The sequence below is a fragment of the Lonchura striata genome, chromosome 6 (genome assembly GCF_050655825.1).
Source record: "Lonchura striata isolate lonStrDom1 chromosome 6, ASM5065582v1, whole genome shotgun sequence".
NCBI lineage: Eukaryota > Metazoa > Chordata > Aves > Passeriformes > Estrildidae > Lonchura > Lonchura striata.
The window spans coordinates 23,484,521-23,506,792 of record NC_140708.1 but is presented as its reverse complement, the minus strand read 5'-3'; the positions used below and the strand labels follow the sequence as shown (position 1 = coordinate 23,506,792).

At 39.9% G+C, this 22,272-nt stretch overlaps 1 protein-coding gene across 8 annotated transcripts in view; it reads right to left on the bottom strand.

The window, feature by feature from the left end:
• Positions 1–22,272, bottom strand: part of WDFY4 (WDFY family member 4) — a 121,729-nt gene that overhangs the window by 9,885 nt on the left and 89,572 nt on the right. For all 8 annotated transcript variants that reach the window (XM_085583605.1, XM_085583610.1, XM_085583608.1 and 5 more), the window contains 10 exons: positions 19,067–19,109; positions 18,166–18,285; positions 17,585–17,702; positions 16,793–16,902; positions 11,668–11,821; positions 9,987–10,078; positions 4,641–4,853; positions 3,980–4,127; positions 3,377–3,534; positions 1,652–1,810 (listed from right to left, as the gene is read on the bottom strand). In XM_085583605.1, the coding sequence (XP_085439731.1) occupies positions 1,652–1,810; positions 3,377–3,534; positions 3,980–4,127; positions 4,641–4,853; positions 9,987–10,078; positions 11,668–11,821; positions 16,793–16,902; positions 17,585–17,702; positions 18,166–18,285; positions 19,067–19,109 (1,315 nt within the window). The remainder of the gene's footprint in view (positions 1–1,651; positions 1,811–3,376; positions 3,535–3,979; positions 4,128–4,640; positions 4,854–9,986; positions 10,079–11,667; positions 11,822–16,792; positions 16,903–17,584; positions 17,703–18,165; positions 18,286–19,066; positions 19,110–22,272) is intronic.

The window sequence follows — 22,272 nt, the reverse complement described above, 5'->3', positions numbered from 1 at the left end:
GTCAGTCCCATGAGACAGCTGTAAGTGAATAGCATCCACTTTATAGCACGTAAGCTGTTCTTAAGCAAAGCTCACTCTCTCAGGAATTTTTTTTGTTCAGCAGAAAAAGCAGCCACCATGAAACAGTGAATTACATGAAAGCAGAAGGTAATTCACTGGAAGACATTTAGAACCATAGTTCAAGTTTACATCCAGTCCAGACAGTCATAAAAGGGAAAAAAAACAACAAACCTCTGCTGGCAAAGTAAAGGAAAAAATACAAAATTTGTCATTGCATGATCTCATACCACTTTGTGGATTTTGGGTAATACCAAATTAATCACAATGGAACACATCAGCAAAGCTGATTTCAGATTGTTAAAGAGAAAGACATTATAAAGCATATAAAAGACAGCCTCTTTGGTTGCCTGAAACTCAGACTGATCCCCTAACTGGTATTGTTTAGAGGCTGATGAAAATTATTGCTTATGCTTTTCTCTACTGCTAGTTCTCCCATTTCTACGTTCATGTCTTCCTTTGGAATAATAATCAGCTGGATTAAAAGGTCATTAGATCTTGTCTCATATTTCTGTCTTCTAAAGCATTAAACATCATAAATCTCAAAAGAGAGGCTGCTCTAAAACAGTTTTCCCTGCTAATTTCAATATAAAATCCAACAGGAATTTCTGTCAAATGAAGATCTAAATCCTCTCTGGCATTCCAGCAGACAGTGAAGTTTTTACTTCATTTAATGACAAAAATAATAAAATATATTTTGGCTTAAGGTAGGAAGAGCACTGAAATATCATCTGAATACCCCTCCAGAACAAACAAATAGAAGAAGCTTCTAACACTTGGAGACCTTGGTGATCAATGAACCCTTTGTCTGCCTAAAAATAACAGCGCTTTTTAATCAAGATTATCTTCATTGCTTTAGGGAAGAAGGGCCTCATGCTACCTTCCAGGTATCATAGTAGTGTACTCTAGTTTTACTTGTAAAGCTGAGAACTCACCATAGTTGAACCACAGAAATCTTGCATGAGAATTCAATTTTGTAAATGAAATAGTATGTATACAGGTGGTTGGTGACTATAGATGAGCTCTACATCAACAACCACTTCAAGGCTTTGGATAATGAGGACAAAAACTATAGTGTTCTTATTGGATGCATCCCTCCCTCACAGAGTGACAGATAAACCTCTAACGTTCTGAATTCAGGCTGAGAAAAAAGAATCAAGAACTTTGCCTGGCTGAGGCTTCATGTCCACCAGCAAAGTTTGCAGGATGTTTTAGAGATCCTGCCCATTGTTGTAGCAGCCCAGAACAAATTATAAGCATCTCCAGGTGATACTTGTTTTTGAAAATAACTCAAGGGCTGCACTTCAAGAGAGGAAAATATGCCTTATCTTCATTATTTCTTTTATCATGATGAACTTTGAAAATGCTACTAAAGGGAAAAATTCCAAGTGGCACTCATAGCTATGAGCTGTTGGTATAAGGCATATTATCAGCTCTTGCCCTGATACAGGCTGTCACATGATACTGCTTATTACTGTTTTTTTCCTGCCTTCTTATTTAACAAAGGTGCTTCTTCTGACAATCATCTGAAAGATAAAAACCTTGTCTTCTGGGTTTAATCAAGTTCCCATAGCAGAAAAGCCACAGTACTTACCTGTCTCAGGTTTAGATGTTTCACTTTGTCCTTGACCAGGGAGAATTCCCAGACACACACAACTGAGCTGGTTCCAGATGTGATTATGGTAGTTGCTGAAGGACACACTGCACAGAGGCACTTTCCCCAGTCTGCCATGCACTCAAATGTAGTCACATTCTGTACAAGACAGCATCTTTAAGACAAATTCTCATCTGGTGATACCATGTATTTATTATTATCAAATGGCAGATGTAATCTTTTAAAACTGACCCTCCTTATTTTAAATCTAAGAAAGAAAATCTCATCATAACCAGACTCTGTGAGCACAGCTGTGAACATATGGACCTGCACAGGCTGTGGCTGTATGCAGCTGTGCCATCTTCCAGGGACCAAACAGGAATGCTGAACAAAGCTCAGTATCTCATGTCTTAGGAGATCTGTGTCCTGATTCCTTTAGTGCCACACTACCTACACAACTTCAGGAAAGCTCATTCTGTCAAACATATTGTAGAAGGCAAACATTCCATGTAGATTAAAAAGAAGTCTCAGGTTGTGATGTCCACTGCCAACAAAGCTCTTGCCAGGCTCTGCGACCCTCCCTTATTTGGATTGCAAAGCCAAAAGACAAGCACTAAATTCCATTCTGTGCTCTGTTAGCAGCACCCAAATCAGTCTAAAGCAGTGTCACGTCTATTACACACTGCTACAATCACAGCACAAGCACCCTCCTGCACATTCTGCATCAGCTCTCCCCCACACAACTGGGACAACACTGGTCGCAATGATTCTGGTGGAGTTGTCTGTGGCAGGGGTTTTGTACAGCTACAAACAGACAGAACAAACTTTTACCTGCTTACAGCAAGGACTAAAGTTTCTTATAAGCTCATTTCACTGGCACTGTTGACCCAGAGAAAATTCAAGTTGGACTCCCAACTATTACTCACAATGACTGTGTAATCACACTCAGCATTGCTCAGCATCACCCTAAGTTTTGAAGTGACAAACTGAGTAATTGATGCCTGCAGCAACACTATGAACTGCTAAGCACTGATTTTATTGGAAAGGGAGCAGAAACTAAAATATATCTCATGGCTTTTTTATTTCCATTGACTTTGGATATGTCTGTAAAAACATATTGCCACTTGCACAAATATCTGAGTCAGTATCTTGCTGAATTACATGTTATGATATTCTGGTAACTAAGCTAACTCAGAATTCTTTGCATAACATTGTCCCAGATACATCCAAAAATCAGTGTATTTATGGCAGAGGAAGAAATGAGATCTGCCAAGTGCCCTAACAAGCAGTGTGATGATATAGACCATTTATTTTTAACAGCAAAGAAGTAAGAGTATTAACTTCATTATTTCGAATGAATGCACTGGGCTATGCTGGAGCCAGAGGGGAATTGACAGATGGTTCTGTCTTAATTCCAGCAGAAATTTCTGCACAATGAAATTTCTAATCAGTGACCAGGAGACCTTGTGTTGTCCTTACAACCCATGGACAACACAATCACTGGATGGAAATCTTGAGATAATTTAGAGGCATATGCCATGTTTTTGAGCAGTTTAAAATCATTTTACACTATCTTGGATATCCAACTTGAGATTCCTCAAGAAGGTTGACTGTGAGAAAGTCCTGTATAGCATCCTCTGAAATCAGCTCTCCAACAGCATCTAAAATGGGTGCCCGAACCAAAGACAACTCATTTCCTCAATTCTTAGAGTTTTTCTTATTTACCTTCTCAGATCCATAGGTCCCAAAGCAGCAGGTGAAGTCCTCAAATCCCCAGCAGAATGTTTTACTCCAAAGAGGAGGAATCAAAATTTTATTTTTTTCAACAGCCAGAATGCCTTTCTCTGTATGAACAATGTGCCCAATAGCTCCCTTGGGATAGTCTGGCAAGACAGAAGAAATATTTAATTCTGTTGGGTTTAGAGCACTTAGGTTAACTTTTCTCCTTGCACAGCTTATGTGGTGAGACTAGCTAGTCTCTTATCTGGGTTCAGTGCTGTGGCCAGTCCCACAGCAGAATTCCCCTCTGAAGCTGAAATTCCACACATAATTATGGAAACACTCCTCTCCAGTGGACAGCATAAATGCATGTGGAGAGGGTGACTTTAAAAAAAATTGTTCCAAACTCTACAATAGAAGTTTGAAGAAGTTTTCAGTGCCCACTCCTAATACAAGGATACAAAAATCACAATTGGCAGAAGGGATCTTAGTTTAACCAACTTGTACAAAGCTGTGTGACTACTTTTATGATCTTGAAAATCCAGATTCATCTTATCCAAAAATTGTGTACTTGTTAGCTTAGAAAATGGAACACAGCCCTTGCAGCACCTTTTATGGCAACTGGTGTGAGCTTCAGATTTTGCAGACTGCTCACAAAAGGAGGAAGGATTCCACTTGAGTGAAGGAACAGCCCAGTTTCTCTTCCTGCTGCACTTTTCCCCTGCGCATTCCTAGATGGATGTGGTTTTGTGAAGAGCTAGAACAAAGGAATAGCATTGAAAAATAAATCTCTATTTGCAAGATCATGCAGGAAAAATTAAATCCTTAATCACAAACTCCAGGACTACCATACATGAACCTATTAATTAAAATAAAATCTTACACATTCTATGTTCTCATCAGAGTACATCCCTCCCTCAGAGAGACAGAAAGCTAATCCAAACAATTCTGGTCAAGAAAGAAAACACAGGTGAGACTTTGAGCTGGGTTTCAGTTGACTATACCCATTCCCAGAGTAGTGATTACTTGTGTGACTATACTGAAGGAGCAGAACCCAGAGCTGATGCCACAGCTGTATGGCATGCAGCAGGAGCAGCATGGTCTGAAAGTGAGGGTGCATGCTGATGTAGTGCAGAGCCTGGAAAAGCCTATAGCTCATCTTTCAGCAAATTTACATCAGATTATGTCTCTGAGTTAAGTCACTGTTATTGGTTTCCTGTAAAAATACTGCAAGATCAAGACGTTCCCGACTCTCATGATAAAGTGGTACCTGCTTTGGTATCTGTCCAAAGTTGCTGATAAATCCCAGGATAGTGCCCTTAATCAGAGGATCTTTAATGTTATTGAGGTCCATCTTGTCTCCATAGAAGTAAGGGTGATAGGTGTTAACTGCCTCCACTGCAGCTGAGCCATGCTGCTTGTGGCCAAAAATAAGGTCTATCCAGCGATGAAGGTGTGCACTGACATAGTCACTTTCCAGTGCCTGAAACCAAAACAAAATTACTTCATTTGCCAGACCATATCCATTATAAATGCATTACTGCTTTCCAATCCTTGCTGGGGACAAATTCTCTGCAAGTCAATCATCACACTTCAGTTTCTCCAGTACCACCGTTCTCAGCACAACCTCATCAAACAGTAAGACAGACTAAACTGGAGCCCCACAGGAAAGAGAAGGACAGAGTGCCACATATTTGACTTAACAGACACCAGGAGCAATATCCTCAGAGACAACACAGGTAGGTGCCACAAAGCAAAATTAAAGCATTCTACAGATCTTGACACATGGATTATTAATAGGATCAGAATGAACAATTACCACTGGAGAAGACTGGAAGAGATGCTACATGGTAATATATCCACCTAAATGTGAGTTCCGTAGAAAGCTCAATGCAATCACAGAGGAAAACTTGGCTTGGAAGACCCAGATAGCAAGTTCATAAGCAGGGGACACAAGTCCAAGCTGAACCTGTGCCCACCACCAGGTTAGCCAGTTTTACCTATGAGGCTTCACTAAATACTACTGCTCCTGCCACCCCCTGCCTCACCAAACTTTTGTGTGTTCCCAAAAAGCCTTGCACAAAGATTCAAGCAGCAGTGTCAAACATTATTAAAAGCACTTTCCTATCTCCGAATCATTTGACTGAGTAATCCCTGATGTTCAGTGAAAGGTCTTCCAAGCAGACCAGCCCACCCAAAGCACAGCAGAAATAAACAAACTAATGGGATCCAGAACAATGGCTCATTTCACAGAGCAGACAGTTGCCCAGTGCAGCTGGTGTAAATGACCATGCCCACAGCTATAATGATCACAGGGCAGCTCACAGAACAAGCACAGTGCACAATCTGTCCCTGAACAGACTCAAACTCATTCTTATTAATAAAAGCAGTTAGTCCATGAATTACAAACTGTAAATTTTGACTGGCATTCCTGCCAAAGCAAGACAGCAATTAACAGAGCTGTAACTGTGCAGCCTCTCAGAATTTCACTGAGCACTATGGCAAGCCCAGCCAGGGAGGGAGAACTTGTGGTTTAGGGAGGAAGTAAATACATTTATTTAGTGGACTAGATTCCTAACTTATTAAGCATCAAACAGGAAGCTGTTCAGAATTTTATGTCAAGAACAATTATTTGCTCTCATATTGTTGAAAGCAATAGTCAGACCTCTGAACAGTGTCAACCTCAATCTGTTTTATGCACCAAACTCATTGTGAAGCCTTCTAAAAATTGCCACAATAGCAGTAATTAGTACATCCAGCCTTGTGGATATCATCAGAGGAGACAGAAATCCTCATGTTTCAAAATTCAAGATCTCTGACTCTTCACTTCAGGGTTAGACAAAGTCTCTCAGGCAGGTTAATTAAGATTTCATTCCCCTGTGTAGTACCTAGTATCAGCTATGGTTGAAGAGAATATTGCACTGACTGTACAGGAAATCTGATCAGGTCTGGCAAATTATTAAGAACACAAGTCTATAAACATGATCTTTCATTTGCTAAGCTGTTCCTATTTGAGATTTAAATTAATTTATCAGCTGTGCCAATGTTATTAAATAGTACAACCCAGTGGAAGCAGTTCTGTAAACCAATGCTAGAGAGCACCCAGTATCCACATTAAATGCACTCTGGGGTTTTTACTTCCAACTAAATCCAGATTGCTCCTGCAGGCTGAATGCTACCAGCGTCTGCAGCACACAACTGGAGTGCAGCCTTTCTTTCATTTCATCCAAAACAAATCTAGTTCACACAATCTGAGATCATTCTACAGTGACACTAAAACCATGCCATGCAGTGATGACTGTAGTTTGATTTCCAAATTGAACCATTACTCTAAAGCACAAGGCAAAGGCAGATTTCTCCACTGTATCCAGGTGTCTTTGGAGTGTTCACCATTATACAAGCAGTAAGGAGTTCAGTAGTTTACACTCCAAACAACCACAATAGAATAGACAGGATGTCTCCCTGTGTTTTTCTTTAAAGAGCATCAGTGTAAAATTGCAGCATCTTTAAGTCATACATGGCTTTTTTTTCTGCAGCATAGCTGGCAGGGAAGGACAGTGCTGCCTTTCCCATATTTGGGGAACTGGAAAACAGAGACTGAGCACCTTGGAAAGATCACAAGACAGAGCAGCAAAAGTAACCAGACGGCCCCCAAACCTCCATTCCTTCCATGGAGCCACTGAGGAATATGAGGGAACTGTTGCATATTTGACCTCACTGACCAAAACCAATTTGCAGTAGTTAGGAGACAGGGACTCAATTCTTCATTTTAGCAAGCACTGTACTTCCAGCAGCACATCTACAGTGCACATAAAACTTAGATAAGGATCTTCTTCCTCCTAGTAACTGTGGTTATCGGCACTGACAAAAGCTCAGATCTCTCTTCCCTTCCATCACCTTTCAGTGTGAACAGAGCTCTGAGCCTCCAAGTCACTCTCTGCACAGCTTCAGAGATGTGTGTACAGGAAATTAGGCATTTTGGACATGGTTTTTAATCTCTATTGCAGTTGTTTGGAATAAAACCTCTGGCAGATAACTGCATTTTCAAAATGATTGAAGACAAAGTTTTTAGTAGGTTACCCATAACAAGAGTTATTAATTTCAAAATAGGTAAAGCAGCAAGACAGAAATTTAACTTCCTTTAAATATATTTTAGCATTATTTTTCTGACACAGATTTAAAGTGTTCAGGTCATAAATTCAAAATAGAAACTAAAGAGAGCCTCTTAATCTCTTAAATGAAAAGATGAAATCTCAATGTATAATCAACAGGCACACTATATAAGCAACAGTCATAATAAAACCAAAAACCAAACAACCAAACAAAACCCCCCCAAAAAACCAAGGCAGAATTACTGCACAAAAAAAAAAAAAAAAAAAAAAAAAAAAAAAAAAAAAAAAAAAAGTAGGCAAGCACAGGCTCAGATCATATCCATGTTCACTCACAGGAGTAACCTGAGCATTTGTAAATTAAATCAGAGTTGAACTAGCTCTCTCTCATACTCAGTCATTCACAACCAAAGACTTTGTGGCACCAGGAACCTTCCAGTACTGTGGAAACCCAGGGTACTGGGAATATTTCTCTGTCTGCTCTGGGGTGTCCTGACCCCCAGGGGAGCATTGACTTTGACCCTCATTCATGGAGAAAACTTCCAAATCCTCAAGGTAAATTAGAAACCACAAAAGTGTGAAATAGATTGTAGAGATTGTAGACAGTAGTGTAATATGTCCCATGGGTGAGAAATTCAGGTTTTAAGATTTTTAGTATGTTATAGATGGATACAAGATGGAGGGTACAGGGTGTTGTCTGGAGTTCCTTTCTTCTTTGTCCTTCTTCTTGGGTTTAGGTGGTATCTTGTAATTGGGCAAAAAAATCTTCTTTGTGAGTCTTTAGGAGTCAGTTATTGGGTTAGAAAGGAAAATAATTTAGGTGCCACTTCTTAATTGGGTAGCTTAGTTTTTGATTAGACTTAAAAGGCCTTGTAACAAGAGATTGTTAGCCATTTTTGTGCTGTTTTTCCTGCACAAAGAATCTGGTGCAGTGTACTGAAGTTTTGATGATAACAATAAACAGAAGCTGAAGACCGAAGTCCAATGTGTCTCTCGTTCCCGACACAGAATTGCTCCAGGAGGGTCTCCCCTGCCAGGGGAGCCCCCAGGAAGCTGCCCAACTTGGGGTCTGCAAACTCACACAGTACCTAAGGCGAGGCCTACAAGAAAGCCAGAGAGGAACTTTTCACAAGGGAATGTAGTGACAGGAAAAAGGGGAATGGCTTTAAACAGAGAGGGTAGATTAGGAAGAGATTGCCCACTGTGAGGGTGCTTAGAATTTAGAATAGGTTGCCCAGAGAAAATTTTGGATGCCCAATTTCTGAAAAATATTCAAGGTCAAGTTGGATGGGGCTTTGAGCAACCTCGTCCAGTGAAAAGTGTCTTTGCCCATAGCAGAAGGGTTGGAGCTAAGAGATCTTTAAGGTCCCTTCCAACCCAAACCATTTTATGATTCTATGAAAGTAATGGGAACTTAGTGGGAGCATTATGGTTGCTGTTAATGGTTTAGAGAACAGTGAAGAAAAGTATTTACAAAATAAGAGTATGACTGGTTTTGTTGGAAAAAAGTAGTTAGGGTAGTAAGGGGGTCAGAGGATTTAAGCCAGCATTTGGAGAAGTCAACAGAGGAGAGGCTTATTTGGAGACAGCAAAATAGAAAAGATGGTTGTATCCACAGGTTTGGATATTATAACCCACAAAGTGATTATTGAGAGAGAAAGTTGAAATCCCAAGGGCAGAACATGCAGAGCACAGGTAAGAAAAACTCACAAGGCAAAAACTGAAGCAACATGATAAACCAGGATGCCTTGAAAGTCATGGGCTGTTTGTTTAGCCCCACCAATGGTAACATAAATTCCTCACAGCTGTACACAGCAACAGTCTGTGTGCACTCACACATGCAGCTCACCCTAAGAAATCTGATGGGGTAATGCAAGAGCACCAGAGAGACTCACACCAAGATATTATGCTGCAAAGTCTGAGTTCAATTCAACAATCTTCATACAGAATTGCAATTGCATTCACTTTTATGTAGCGGATGACATCACATGGAAGACTTTCTAACTATTAATAGATAGCACTAATTGCAGTAAGTCTCAGGACCTTAGAGCTATTTGCTTTCAAATTGCCAAGGCTGACTCCATTAAGGGCAGAGAATTACATTAGGTTTAACCCATCCCAACCCCCAGAAATAAAAAAGAACCTTTAATTCTGGCATGACTTAGAGATGGAAATAAATAATTTAAACAAACAGATTGTTAGCAACAACATAGAACTGTATGCATATAAATTCTTGTGCATTATATTATGTTCTCTTACACTTGTGGGCTGAGATATGTTAATGCCACAAACCTACATGCAATCCACATCTGGTCTGGAAAGTTTTCCTCGATTGAAGGTGAATTGTTAGGCAGAGAAACAGACATGCAAAGTTCAGAGCCAACACAAACTTCACAAAGGCAGGATGCATTCAGATCCAACATTTTCATTTGTGACCCTGGCCTCCAGAGCTTCATTTTCAGTAAGACCAAGACAGCATTTTGTCACCAATCTTTATATTCACTGACCTGTCTGTGTAGAAAAATGAATTTATGGGGGTCCCCATCTGCCCAAGGAGGAAGCTGCACATCTCCCAGCACTGTTCCATCCTGCATGCAGCCTGAAGGAATTACAAAGGGAGAATCCAAAACAAGAATCAGACACACTGAAAATAGGAACAACTTTACTAAAACACTGAAGACAAAGGAAATTTAGGTGATTTTCCCACATGCAGTTTCAGGTTCATCAAATTAGTGCCACAGAAGACTGAAGCAGCAGTGTTCTGGGATTTCTGATCCAGTGATAAACCAGTGAGAAAGTAAGAAGATGTTCTAACACAGTAAAAACATGCATGTCCTCAGCACAAACCATTTTAGTACAGAATGCAAACGCAGAGAAGACAAATGTGTTTGCACAACTTTCTTTTTATACATAATCCTGCAGGCCTTACTGCCAAATATTCCTTCCAAAGCAGCCACTGAGAGGGATTTTGTTCTCAAGTCCTGTGCAATTTGATCCCTTTCAGAAGGTGAGCATATGTTCTTAATTCAGAGCACAGTGTTGTGCAACTGGATGAATTCAAATCTAAATTGAGGTTCAGCTCTGGGACCACAAGTTTTCCATACAATTTAGCAGCTAACAGATTCGGGCCCTTGGCTTTGCCTATTTTAAATTCTTCCTGTATATTTGCTCTCTGCTGGGAAGATTCTGGCACCCTTTGTGTCCCTGCACTCAATTCAGTTTCTGTAGCTTGATTTCAACCAGGCGTTGTTTCTTGGCCTCCTCTAAGGAGGAAACTACCCTAATTCTTTTTTATCTTTCAACAAACTTCTAAGAGATTTTTTTTCTTATTCTTAAATATAAATATAGAACTATAAACATTATTATCTTTTAGCATGCCTCATTTCACTGATACCTTAAATACAACTATAGCTAGACTTCAAAGTGTTAAGTTGCCTTTGCTGTCACAAATTCAGGATGATTCTTCAGGTATTTTTCCTCTGCCTTAATTTTTAACCACTGTCTATTAAAGAAAGCAGCTTCACAATGCAAATGGTGTGAAAGTCCTGTAAAGTGAAGTGAGTCAGAACTGCCATGCCTATTTCTGAATAGTGGTTTTTTTTGTATTCTCTCTGAGCCTTCATCATGGATGCAGAAAGGTCTAGAGACAGTACTTTCAGAGGGGATTGTGATGCTCTTGAGGACAGGGAAAATATATGAAGTTCATGTGAGTTGTGCAGAACCTTTGAAGATGAGAGTGAGGAGATTTGGAAAATAATCACCTTGTGATCTCGTGCAGAGTAAAGTAAACAAAACCAAAACCACCTTTCACCAACACTATTTAACAATTGACACATCTCCGAAAGAATGATACATTTTCAATAGTTACACAAATATGATGATACAGGCCAAACTTTCAAAAGTAGTCAACTAGATTGGTTATATAAAAGTCCACTTTTGTGTGACAAAACATGTAATTCTTTTGTCCAGAAATTAATTAAGAACTACTTGCTTCTTTTCGTGGGCTAGAAACTTGGTTCTTTTGGCATAATTCAGTTTCAGAAGCTTGTATTCCTGTAGTGTTATTTGAATAAAAATTGATCTCATGCTTAGAAAAGCTCATCCACATTATCCAGAGACCAGCTCTCAGCATGTGATCTGGATCTTTCCTTTTGGTAGGATGCTGGGAGGAACACTTATAGAACTTACCAAGTTCAAAGTGATTTGCATTAGTTAGGAACTCTGGCAAGTAAAAGAACTCAGGGGTGAGCTCCCTGACGTCACTCATGTTGTCCCTTGATGCTGATTCCCATGTGCTCTTGACACTGTGAAACATCCGGTCTGCAACATCAAAACTCCCACCCTGTGAAATGGAGGCAGACAAAAAGACTTCAGTGAGTTTTCTGTTGCATTAAAAGCATCTTAGCCAATTTTGCAATGCCCCTTATCATGACTGATAAGGGGATGTCTCAAAATCTGTCCCAGCTCCATACACTGTCATCTTGCTAGGAGCTCTCTTAGTCCTGATTTGTAGATATGTATGGTGAGAGGAAATAAAGCTCGAGTCTTGGCACAGAGGCAAGCAGGAGCCATCATGGGCAGCTTGAAAATATCCCCATACCCATTTTAATGCTTCTGAAAGCAATTAATTTCTTTCGTCCCAGAGTGATTTGCAAGCAATGGACTACTTCAGTTGTGACCCAAATAGTTGTGAACAATCTCATGTGCAATTCTCCTGTGAAAAAAATCCTTGGAGAAGGGGAGGTTACCACTGAAGTAACATTAATTAGATCCAGGAAAAAAAGAAAAGCCTAGTGTGCAGGAGTGTGCAGAGATTGGTCATTCTGTATGGGAAGGAAGATAGTATAAAGAGGAGAGAAAAAAATAATTTCTGGGGCCCGAGCTGTAAGTAATGAAGCAATGAGGAGAAAAATTACCTCACATCTTGAGAATATTTGAATAAGTTTAGATTAATGAGAGTCAAACACTAGACAAAAGTGGCCTTAGTATCCCAGGACATCATTCTAAACTAAGGTCTCAAGGGGAAACTAAAATAAAATCACTTACTGCATGAAGGATATATGCCTTCTAATGAAGCCATTTTCCTACAGAATTTCCTAATAGGATTTCAGATACTGTATGCATTTGTGAAAATCCAGGTTTACTTTTATATATGGAACCCTACATGGAGTATGGAAGAATTTAATAACATAAAATTTCTATAATAATGGAAATAACCAAATAAAAATCAGTTTTTAGAGCTCACCTGAATAAGTTTGTCAGAAATACCACACTATTTTAGAGGAAAGCTGACTTTTTAACAGTATTAAAGTGACAGAACTGAATTGTTTCTCAATACCTAATTCAGGTGCTGGCAGCAGTGCTCCCAGGCTAATATTTTGCTCACCCTCAACCATTCAATCCTCAAAGCTGCTTCCCTAGGCAAAAAGAATAAACCAGTGGGATTGTACAGTGAAGACACTAAAACACAGACGAGGTGCAAGAGTCAATCTGTTTAAGATATGAGATGCAGTCAGATTCTGTCTGTGGCTGACCTCTTGGGAAAACAAAACCTTCAGTTAGTTTATTCTCTGCCTGTAGACTGCTGCTTGTGCCAGATGAGGAGGATGTTGTACTTCTGCACAGTAACAATCAGCTGAAGTTTTGACTTGCAATCTCTTATACAGGCAAACAACATTTAAGCACTCATGCTGTGAGGATGGGATCTCACTGCCACAGATCAGATGAACCCCAGCAGCAGTTCCCACATGGGTTTCTGATGCTAAGAACAACTGCCCTTTTGGCTCCCCCTGAGTTCTTACACACTTCGATTGCAACTCCTTTAAATCTGCTCTGCTCAGGCTGGCAAATGCAAGTCAAGAAGTAATTTTTGCCATATCTTTTTTTAGGGAGAGAATACCTTCATGGGTAAGTTATCAGAAGACAGTAGTCAATAAACCCCAAGTGCTGAAGTCCAATTCCTTGCTTGTCTTTTGACATAGACTCACACCAAAACTTAACATCTATTCCAGATGGAAAGACCCCACCCCTCTTTCCCCTAAGGTGAATTCTGGTCGGGCTTCTGGTCCAGCCTCATCTCTAAATGACAGCATAGTTCTGCTTTAGCTCCTAGTCCTTCTTCCTTGCACCAGTGACAATTGTGAAGCCTTCCCACACCCATTCAAGGGACAGAGTGAAAAAGTGGCTAATCACATGAGCAAGCCTATCTGGAGTTAATCTGATGCACAAGGTCATCTTGCTCTTGATCATTATTAGGCAGGGACCCTTGGAGTCAAATTCAAATTGAAATTAAAACAGAGTAGAAGGAGGACTATAAATAAATCAACAGCTAACAAGTATCTCATTGAAGCATATTAAAGGGCTTTGTATATTTAATCTGCACACAGTGTGCTGTGTCTGGTGGTGATTGATGCTTTTTCATCTTTTTTTGCAGCTTTTATGAGAGCTGGTGGTAATCTCCTGAGAAACAATATGATTTGTAATAAAAAGATTACCTGTATTAAATAAAAATAATATATACATAGGAAATGCTGTTAGCGCGACAAATCTGGTTAAAGATATTACCACCACGAAAAAATGTGATTTTTTCCCTGGCTGTCTAATTCATTTTAGGGAAAAGTAATATCTTTAAAACTTAAGCCTGTATTATTTATAAAGGAAGCAATAACTGATTTTCCCATTTCCTATATTAATAAATTTATTTGCATATATTTATATCAGAATTAATGAGTTTTCTCTCTCTATGAATGCAAAAACTGCACTGAAAGGGAAAAAGAGAATCAAGAATTGCTTTATGCTCTTAGATTGCAAGACAACAAACTCTTATGACTTTTCTACAGCTAGACATAGCAAGTCTGTTTTCTTTCCTTTCAGTAAAGGCCTTATTGTCATCAAAAATACTGGAAAAATATGATTTTTAAAACTACAGTCCAGCAGGGTATATACAAAGCAAGTAAGCAAAATGGTCTCTAGAGAGAAGTCAGAACTTCACAAATTAGTAACACTAAGCATCCATCACCTTGGTAGTGCTCAAGACCCAAAGACCTCAGTGTTTCTAAGAGTTGCTTATGAAGGTGCAAAGACTTACAACATGCCCAGAGATGCTAAGAAGTTGTTCCCTGCTGGCAGGGACTGCTCAGAGTCAGTAACACCATGAAAAGTAAAGACCCTGCTCTCTATAGGTAGTTTTGAGATGGAAATGTCAGGAAAAGTCAACTTGATAGCTGAAATCCAAGAGTGGGATAAGACTAAAAGAGGATAAAAGAGCTGAGTTGATCAAAAGCAAATCCCGATATTGAGGGCAGTGCCTTTCCAGTAAAGACACAAAACCATGGAAACTTTACTGCTCTTTTGTGGTGCTGAGACCAATTCTTGAAAAGAATCCCAGGAGGTACCAACCAATACCTGTTTGATAAGCCAGGTTTTCCTTCATTCCAGTAAAATATGCACAGCACATAAAAACTTTTATCTAGAGTAAGATTTCAATACACTTAAAAAAAAGTGAAATAAGGTTTCTCCAATACAGTCCCATTACTGAAGGCAATGCTTCCTCACTTCAATGCTTCTGTGGTCAGGTGCAAATCAACTGTTTGACTTGAGAGACAAAATGTTATACCAACATCAATTCACAGAGAGTGCACCCAAGTTGTTGCATGTCCTTGTCATGTATTCAGACTGTCTATTTGCAGATATAAATGTAGCTTTTTCACTTTTTAAGATGCTGAGAAGCTTTCACAGCTCCCAAAGGCAGCAGCACCCTTCCAAAGCTTAAGTGTGGGAGTTCTCTTTTTGCAACCTGACATTGATTTGATCACAAAGTTCTCAGATCTGCCATTTGCCTGAAAGCATCTCGCAGTTAGCAATTCCTAAGCTACCAGGACCAGGCACCTGGGGGAAATTACATTGAGCTCAGCTGAACATGCACCAACATAAAAACAAAAGAATAAGAACAGAAGGAGTTCAACAGTTTCTTTTAGTGGGTCCACACCCAGAAAAATTTTTGCGTGTTTCAGATCTCAGTAGCCTTTGAAGATAATTATGCTCACAAAACTGCTGGTTACCTGCTGCTCGCACAAACAGCCACAAAGCATCCACTCAGACTGCAAACTCATTATGCATGAAAAGTGTGCCAGGGAGATCCAACAGCCTTTGTTGTTTACAACGAGAAATAACTGCTCCACTGTCATTCATGACTGCAGCTAACATATGGCTCACAGAGTGTGATGGCAACCATTGCCTCAGGTGGTTCACTAACCCATCAGCTACTGCTGGTAACAGCCAATATCATACGGCTTATTACTTAATTAACACAGCATTTATTTGTATTACTTCACTGAAAAAAGACCCAAACTGCAACAGCAAAGCACTTGGAAAGCTGCAGGAGACATGGCTATCCCAAAGTATACATACAGCAGTCTCCAAGTGTGGAATATTCTGGCCAAGCTATCTTCCTGTATTTCTCCACAAGGATAGGTACATTTCAGCAAGATACTCTTGAAGAAATACAGAAGGATTTAAAAAATACCTTGGAGGATTGGTCCTCCTGGTAGACCCCATTATAACACAACACATTACAGAAAAGAGGATAACAGCTCTCTGCTACAGCCCAAGTGTATTTGTTTGAGCATTACCAACTGCCTGCTGAAAAGGGCAATCAGGAAATTTGGTGCCTGTATATGCTGGGCAGATAGGAAAGGTACACACAACATTCAATTTCCATAAATTCAATTCTATGGTGAAAGCCAGCTTGGTACTGTATAAACAGTAATAAGTTCAGAACAAGATTACACAAAATATTCCTTCTGGAGCATTGGATGAAATTCCATCCCACTTCTTCAGGAAGTTGATCCTACAATCCCTATAATTTCATATCTGCTAGAACCTATATGTCCTCGCCTGGCCCAGGGATGCTCTTTATGCCACCACAGCAAGCTCCTGGTACTTGCCAATAGCCACATGGCTGTACTTGGGCTTAGAAGGCCTGCCATCTTCTAGAATATCATACCAAGTCTCATCTGCCCTAAAGCCAGAAGCTTATGGTCAGACAGGCAATAAAACATTATCTATTTGTTTACATGCCTCAGCTCTCACAAAGCTAAATAATCCTTCTCCCTTGCATCAACCATGGTTCCCCTTAAGCTGCCTTCACTGAATTCAACATTCATGGCATGACTGTTGTCCCAAGTACGCCCCAAGTCCACATAGAGAGTATATCAAATGACAGAATAATTAATTCCCCTTCATTACATAGCCACAGTAATGCACTACATGGTTCATAACAAGGAGTAGGCAGGAAGTTATCTTGCCCCCTTACCTGCAGAGAACAGAAGGTCTGGGTAAATGGCTCCATTCGGACCAGGTAAGATGCCACTATAATTGCTGATGAGTAATGAGTACAGTAATGGCACTGGGCTGACAGATCTCCTGGAAATTGCACATAAATCAGATTCCAGTAAAAAAAAATCCACCATTTCAAGCCCACAGCACCCAGTTACCACAATACAACTAAACAGGGAACAGGTATTTTAAGCAGATGTGTTCAAAGACCTGTGAACTACAGTACACCTTGCACTGACTATGTACATTGAATGTGCACAGTTACTACTGAACTGTGTTCATTTTTTGCCTTCCATATTTCATTTTCTGAAGAATAAGGCCTTTAACTTTCCAGACTATCCCCTTCTCCAGTAGTGCCAAAAAAGGTCTTGATCTCTAGAGGTCTACAGCCTCAACATTCTGTTTTCTTTTCTTAAGGTAGCTGTTAGTTAACCTGCATGCAGCAGTCTTCTACATGTAGCTTAGCTAACAAATGAGACCAATGTGTGCAGTTTTGCTAACAGCAGAGTTTTTCCAGGGAACATTGCTTTTTGCTGCAGCTTTTTGTCCTCTCCAAGGGAAGACAACAATGCAGCAGTACAAGGCACATAAGGGAGTACTTGCATTTCTTTCAGAGACGTTTCTCTTTGAATTGTCAGTCAGTTTGTATACAGCAGTGAGAGAGGTTCTCCCTGGCATGGTGTTTCCCTTATCCACAGCTCTGCAAAGTTTTTGGGTGTTCTGAGGGGACTCAAGCCTCTGTTGTCTATTAGTCTCCTAAAACACTCACCCTCACTTTTTTCCACTTCATTGAAGCGCTGGATGAACTTGTGTTTCCTCTCCACAGTCTGTGCTCCCATGGGCTTTGACAAGTCTCGAAATGTATGAGGATCAGTGAGGTTTAGAGTCTGAAAAGAAACCCAGCACAGATGCAGATTTTAAGATCTTAGACATAACTATCTCAGTGATGCCGGGAGGTGGCAAGGCTGTGCTGGAAGTTTCACTCATACAAGAAGGTCACAGGTTTACCCTCCTCTGGAACTTCACAAATAAAGGACCTGGCAGGTTGCTCTGAAGGCTTTTCTGTCCAAAACTCCTCTGTGTTCACAGAAACCTGTCCATGCCTACATGCTAAGCTGATGCAGCATGTCCTTAAGTAGGTCTGTATTAAACAGATGTTCATCCACAGAACATGATCCTCAGTATACTGACTTGAAGATAAAATTAATCTTATGCAATCAGTACAGTTCAAATCAACTACTTCAAATCTTAAACCCTTGGTCTAGAGCACTCTGCTTCAATGGCATCATTCACCAATCCTTTGTGCAGTTGCTACCATAGAAAGCATGGAATTCTGCAGCCAGCACTGACCTCAGAGTGGTAGTCAGCAAGGACCCATGGAAACACAGGATACTGCATGTAGTCATTGTAGCTGCGGCCAGCCAGAGTGTTCAGGTACATGAGGTAATCAAAGTTGCTGATCTCCCTCTTCTGCAGGGAAAGGAAACAAGCATTAAAACATCCAGACTCTGCCCCTAAAAAACCATGCTAAGGCACTCTCACCAGCCTGTGGTTCGCAGGTCCACCAGGACAAGAATTATATAAATAGTGAAATCAATCATCCTTTGTCATTCAGATCAACACAATACTTCTTATATAACAATCCATTCCACAGAATTTGTCTTCATTCTGTCTCTTCTTCAGACAGGCCATTTGCATTTACCTATAATCATGCAGTGCATTTATACTGTATTTGCATAACGGAGCATTTTTTCTTGATTTAAAAATGAGCCAAATGCATGCAGTCTGGGTATTGGAAAACCCTGGATAACTGCCTATACAGAAAAGGCTGCACAAAGTGCTACATATAAGCAAGAAGGTATGGATTTCTTCATTTGTCTTGAGTCACCAAGATCACAGCTACAGAAAAGTAAACACGTCTTCCAGCTCAGCAAAACATCTGTGCATTGATTTAGCTGTATAAATGATCTGTGAACAGGCATTCAACTAGGTGGCTCTCTTTGGTCTCAATTTAAAAATGTGCATAAAATCACACAGTCTGCCAGACAGTAGCACCATATGTTTCATAGCAGGAGGAGCAAAAACTCTGCAATAACCAGATGTAAATACTGTGCTCCTCTTGCCAACAACCTCACCTCCAGCAGGGAGAGAACAGCTTAGGCCTTGAGGTACGTATGTGTACACACACACACACACATATCTGTGTGGTGAAATTTTTTGCTTAATTATGTGCAGTCAAGATTTAGCTTACCTGCCACTTTTGGAGCATTGTCTTTTCCCCTCCTGAGTACCTCCTGTATGGAACAAACATTTGATTGAAACAGCCTACTTCAGAAAAATAAGAGAAAGTCAAAAATTAACCTCTGTGCTCCCTGTGCCCCCTGCTCCCAGAAATGAGAGAACACCAACACTAGAAGGCTGAAGTTTCATCATTAACCAAATAATTCCAAAATCAGAGTGTTGTTGATTAGGTTCTGAGCTAAGCCACACTGCTCAGTCTGTACTCCCAGTCTCATGCCATTGTGCAGCTACAGAGTGCTAATGACAGATACCATTAAACCTGTCTGCTTCTATCTGAAACCTTATTCTCAAAAGCTCATGCTTTTCTGAAGCCTTCAGAAAACACTGACCTAAAACCAAAACTCTCTCAGTCTCCATATCAAAGACCTTTGTTGAAGAAAGCAAACATAGCTCTTAAAGAGGAGAATGTCATTTTAATACTTTTTAAAGTAATATACATATCTTTTCCACATTTTTGGTTCTCAAAATGGAACTTGATATTAAAACTTTAAATAAAAAACCCAGATCAACTAAAAGCAGGGGAATTCACTTGAAAATAAGAAAGAATCAAAGGTTCTGAGGAAACAAGAGTTTCATTTCAACTGCACTGAACCAGAATGTATGTAAGTATCTGAAGACCATGGACTTGCTCTTGTCAACATCTAGAGACAAAACTGAGACAAGTGACAACTGGATTATCATGGTTTAGCCCCAGCTAGTAAATGAGCCCAACACAGTCCATTACACACTGTCCCTGCATAGGGATGAAGGAATTGCAGGAGGAAAAGTGAGAAAACGTGTGGGTTAAGATAGTTTAACAGAAAGCGTAGGATGTGCACACAAGGAAAACAAAACAAGGAATTCACTCACTATTTCCCGTTGGCAGGCCAGTATTGAGCCATCTCCATGGCTCCATCACATGTAACCATGACTTATGAAAACAAACATCATCACTGGGAATGTCCCTGCCTCTTATTCCCCCAGGTTGGTATGCTGAGTGTGACACAGCTTGCTGTGGAACATGCCTTTGGCCAGTGGGATCAGCTGTCCTGGCTGTGCTCCCTCCCAATGTTTTGTGTACCCCAATCTCCCCATGGTCCTGATGGTGCGGTTTTGAGACATAGAAAAGGCTTTGACCCTGTGTATGCACTGCTCAGCAATAAATAATTATCAACACTGCTTCCAGCACAAATCCAAATGCAATTTTCTTCTACAACATGGAAAATTTACTCTATACCAGCCAAAACCAGTATAGATTGAAGAAACTTTTCATCTGCCAAAGTAAATTGGCTTACTGATGTGATACAATACTGGTGGGTAAGAGAGGCTCTTCCCCTTAAAACAAATCCTAAGGCACCAGCTCAGAGTCAGGACATTTCACTTCACGAAGAGTAAGGAAATCAGTTCAGCATAGATTATAAAACTACTGCAGGAATAACTAGCTGCTATTTTTTACTCCTGTGCTCTGCATTGGATCACAAAGCAAGGCTTAAAGTAGCTTCAAAGATCTAAATAAAACACCAGAATGTTCTGTGATAATTACCATTTAATTGAATTTGCAGTAGTAATTTCTTGTCAACCACCTCTCATGCTTATGAATAATTTTACTGCTTATTAAATCCTGGACCATTTAATAGTGTACATAAAGGAAAAACACTATGGTTTACATGTTATTTTATTCTTTACTTAGAGAAAAGACTGTGTCTGAGAGAAGGGTTTTGAATGCATAAACATGAAAGCCAGGATGAATTTTAGCACATGGTCTACAATTCCTAAGCTTTGCTTTGGTCTCCTACTAAGCATATGAAACCTAATAATTATAGGCTATGTTTCTGGAAACCAGTACACACAAAGATGTAGAGTTCATGTCCAGTACAGAAAAATATGATCTTCACTCTTTGTCCAAAAAAAGAATAGAGTATACAATTTACAGTGTAAATTGGAAGAAAATCTATTGGCTAGAGTAGTTGTGCTGCACCTCAGTTTGAACAACACATGGCTAATCAGTGTGGGAACTCCAAAGGACAAAAGTCAACACTTACCTTTAAAATAAAGTCCTCTCGTTCTATATGTACATTTCACAGAGCACTGCCCCAGTGGCCTTTGTAAGGCCTCCAAGACATATTTGGAACTCAGAGAGGGTATCTTAAAGGGATGTAACAGGATCAGGATTCCTGGCATTATTTGAAGTGTGGTTGGATTAGGCTGTTTGTTACAGAGTGATCAAGTTAGGCTCTTCCCCTTCCACAGGGGCATATTTACTCACTAAAACCATCCAGGTCTATTTTGGATTTCTGGTTGAGTTAGAGAGCAGGGGAGAGCATTATAAAATGCTTACCATGGGACTAAACTGGGCCAAGCTTGTGTGGATGTTATGTAAATATACATACGTTGATTTGTGGGTGCCGTGACCTCCTAGTGAAACACTTGCTCTATTTGTCATAAGCTCTAAACAGCTAATAAGATGATATAAGCGTTAAAATAATTCTCTCTGCTGACTTTAGGAGCCACTACATAACTCAAAAGAGGTTGACAAGTTCACCATATAATGAAAATAAGCAAGGCTAAATATAGTCTCTCCCCTGTAAAAGCCATCCTTCTGGGTCTCAGAGGATGCTTCCTCTAATTCCCCGGAGATCTGAAATCGCCATTCTCCTCTGTTGACTCAGAGTCTCAAAACAAGAATTGCATTACAGGCAGCTGAAGCCTATTCCTACCTTCTTCTTGATAATAAATTAGCATTTTCCCAGCCAATACCTCTCTAGACAGCACAGCAGAAGTTCAGTGTAGATGAAGGTCAGCTACCCAACTGCAGTAAATGAATTTAAAAATAAATAAATAATCAAAGGCTGGTATTTAAAAGAAACTGAAGTGCTTTGTAAATATCAATAGCTACAGCTCTAGAGGGAGTGAAATTATATGAACTCAAGAGAAGTACCTACAGATCTATCTATATCTTAATTTATAAGGTATTTGTAGGACACCAGCCATGGCAGAATGTAAACATGATGTGTACTAATGATGATCCACCTTTGGCTACTCTATACGTGATTTATTAATCCCTCTTCCATTAACATCAGACTATGATCTCACCCTTGTGATAGCTACTGTGCCATTTGCTAGAGATGGGTAGACCTCAACCCATTTGGAGATTCATTGTAGATGAGATAATCTCAA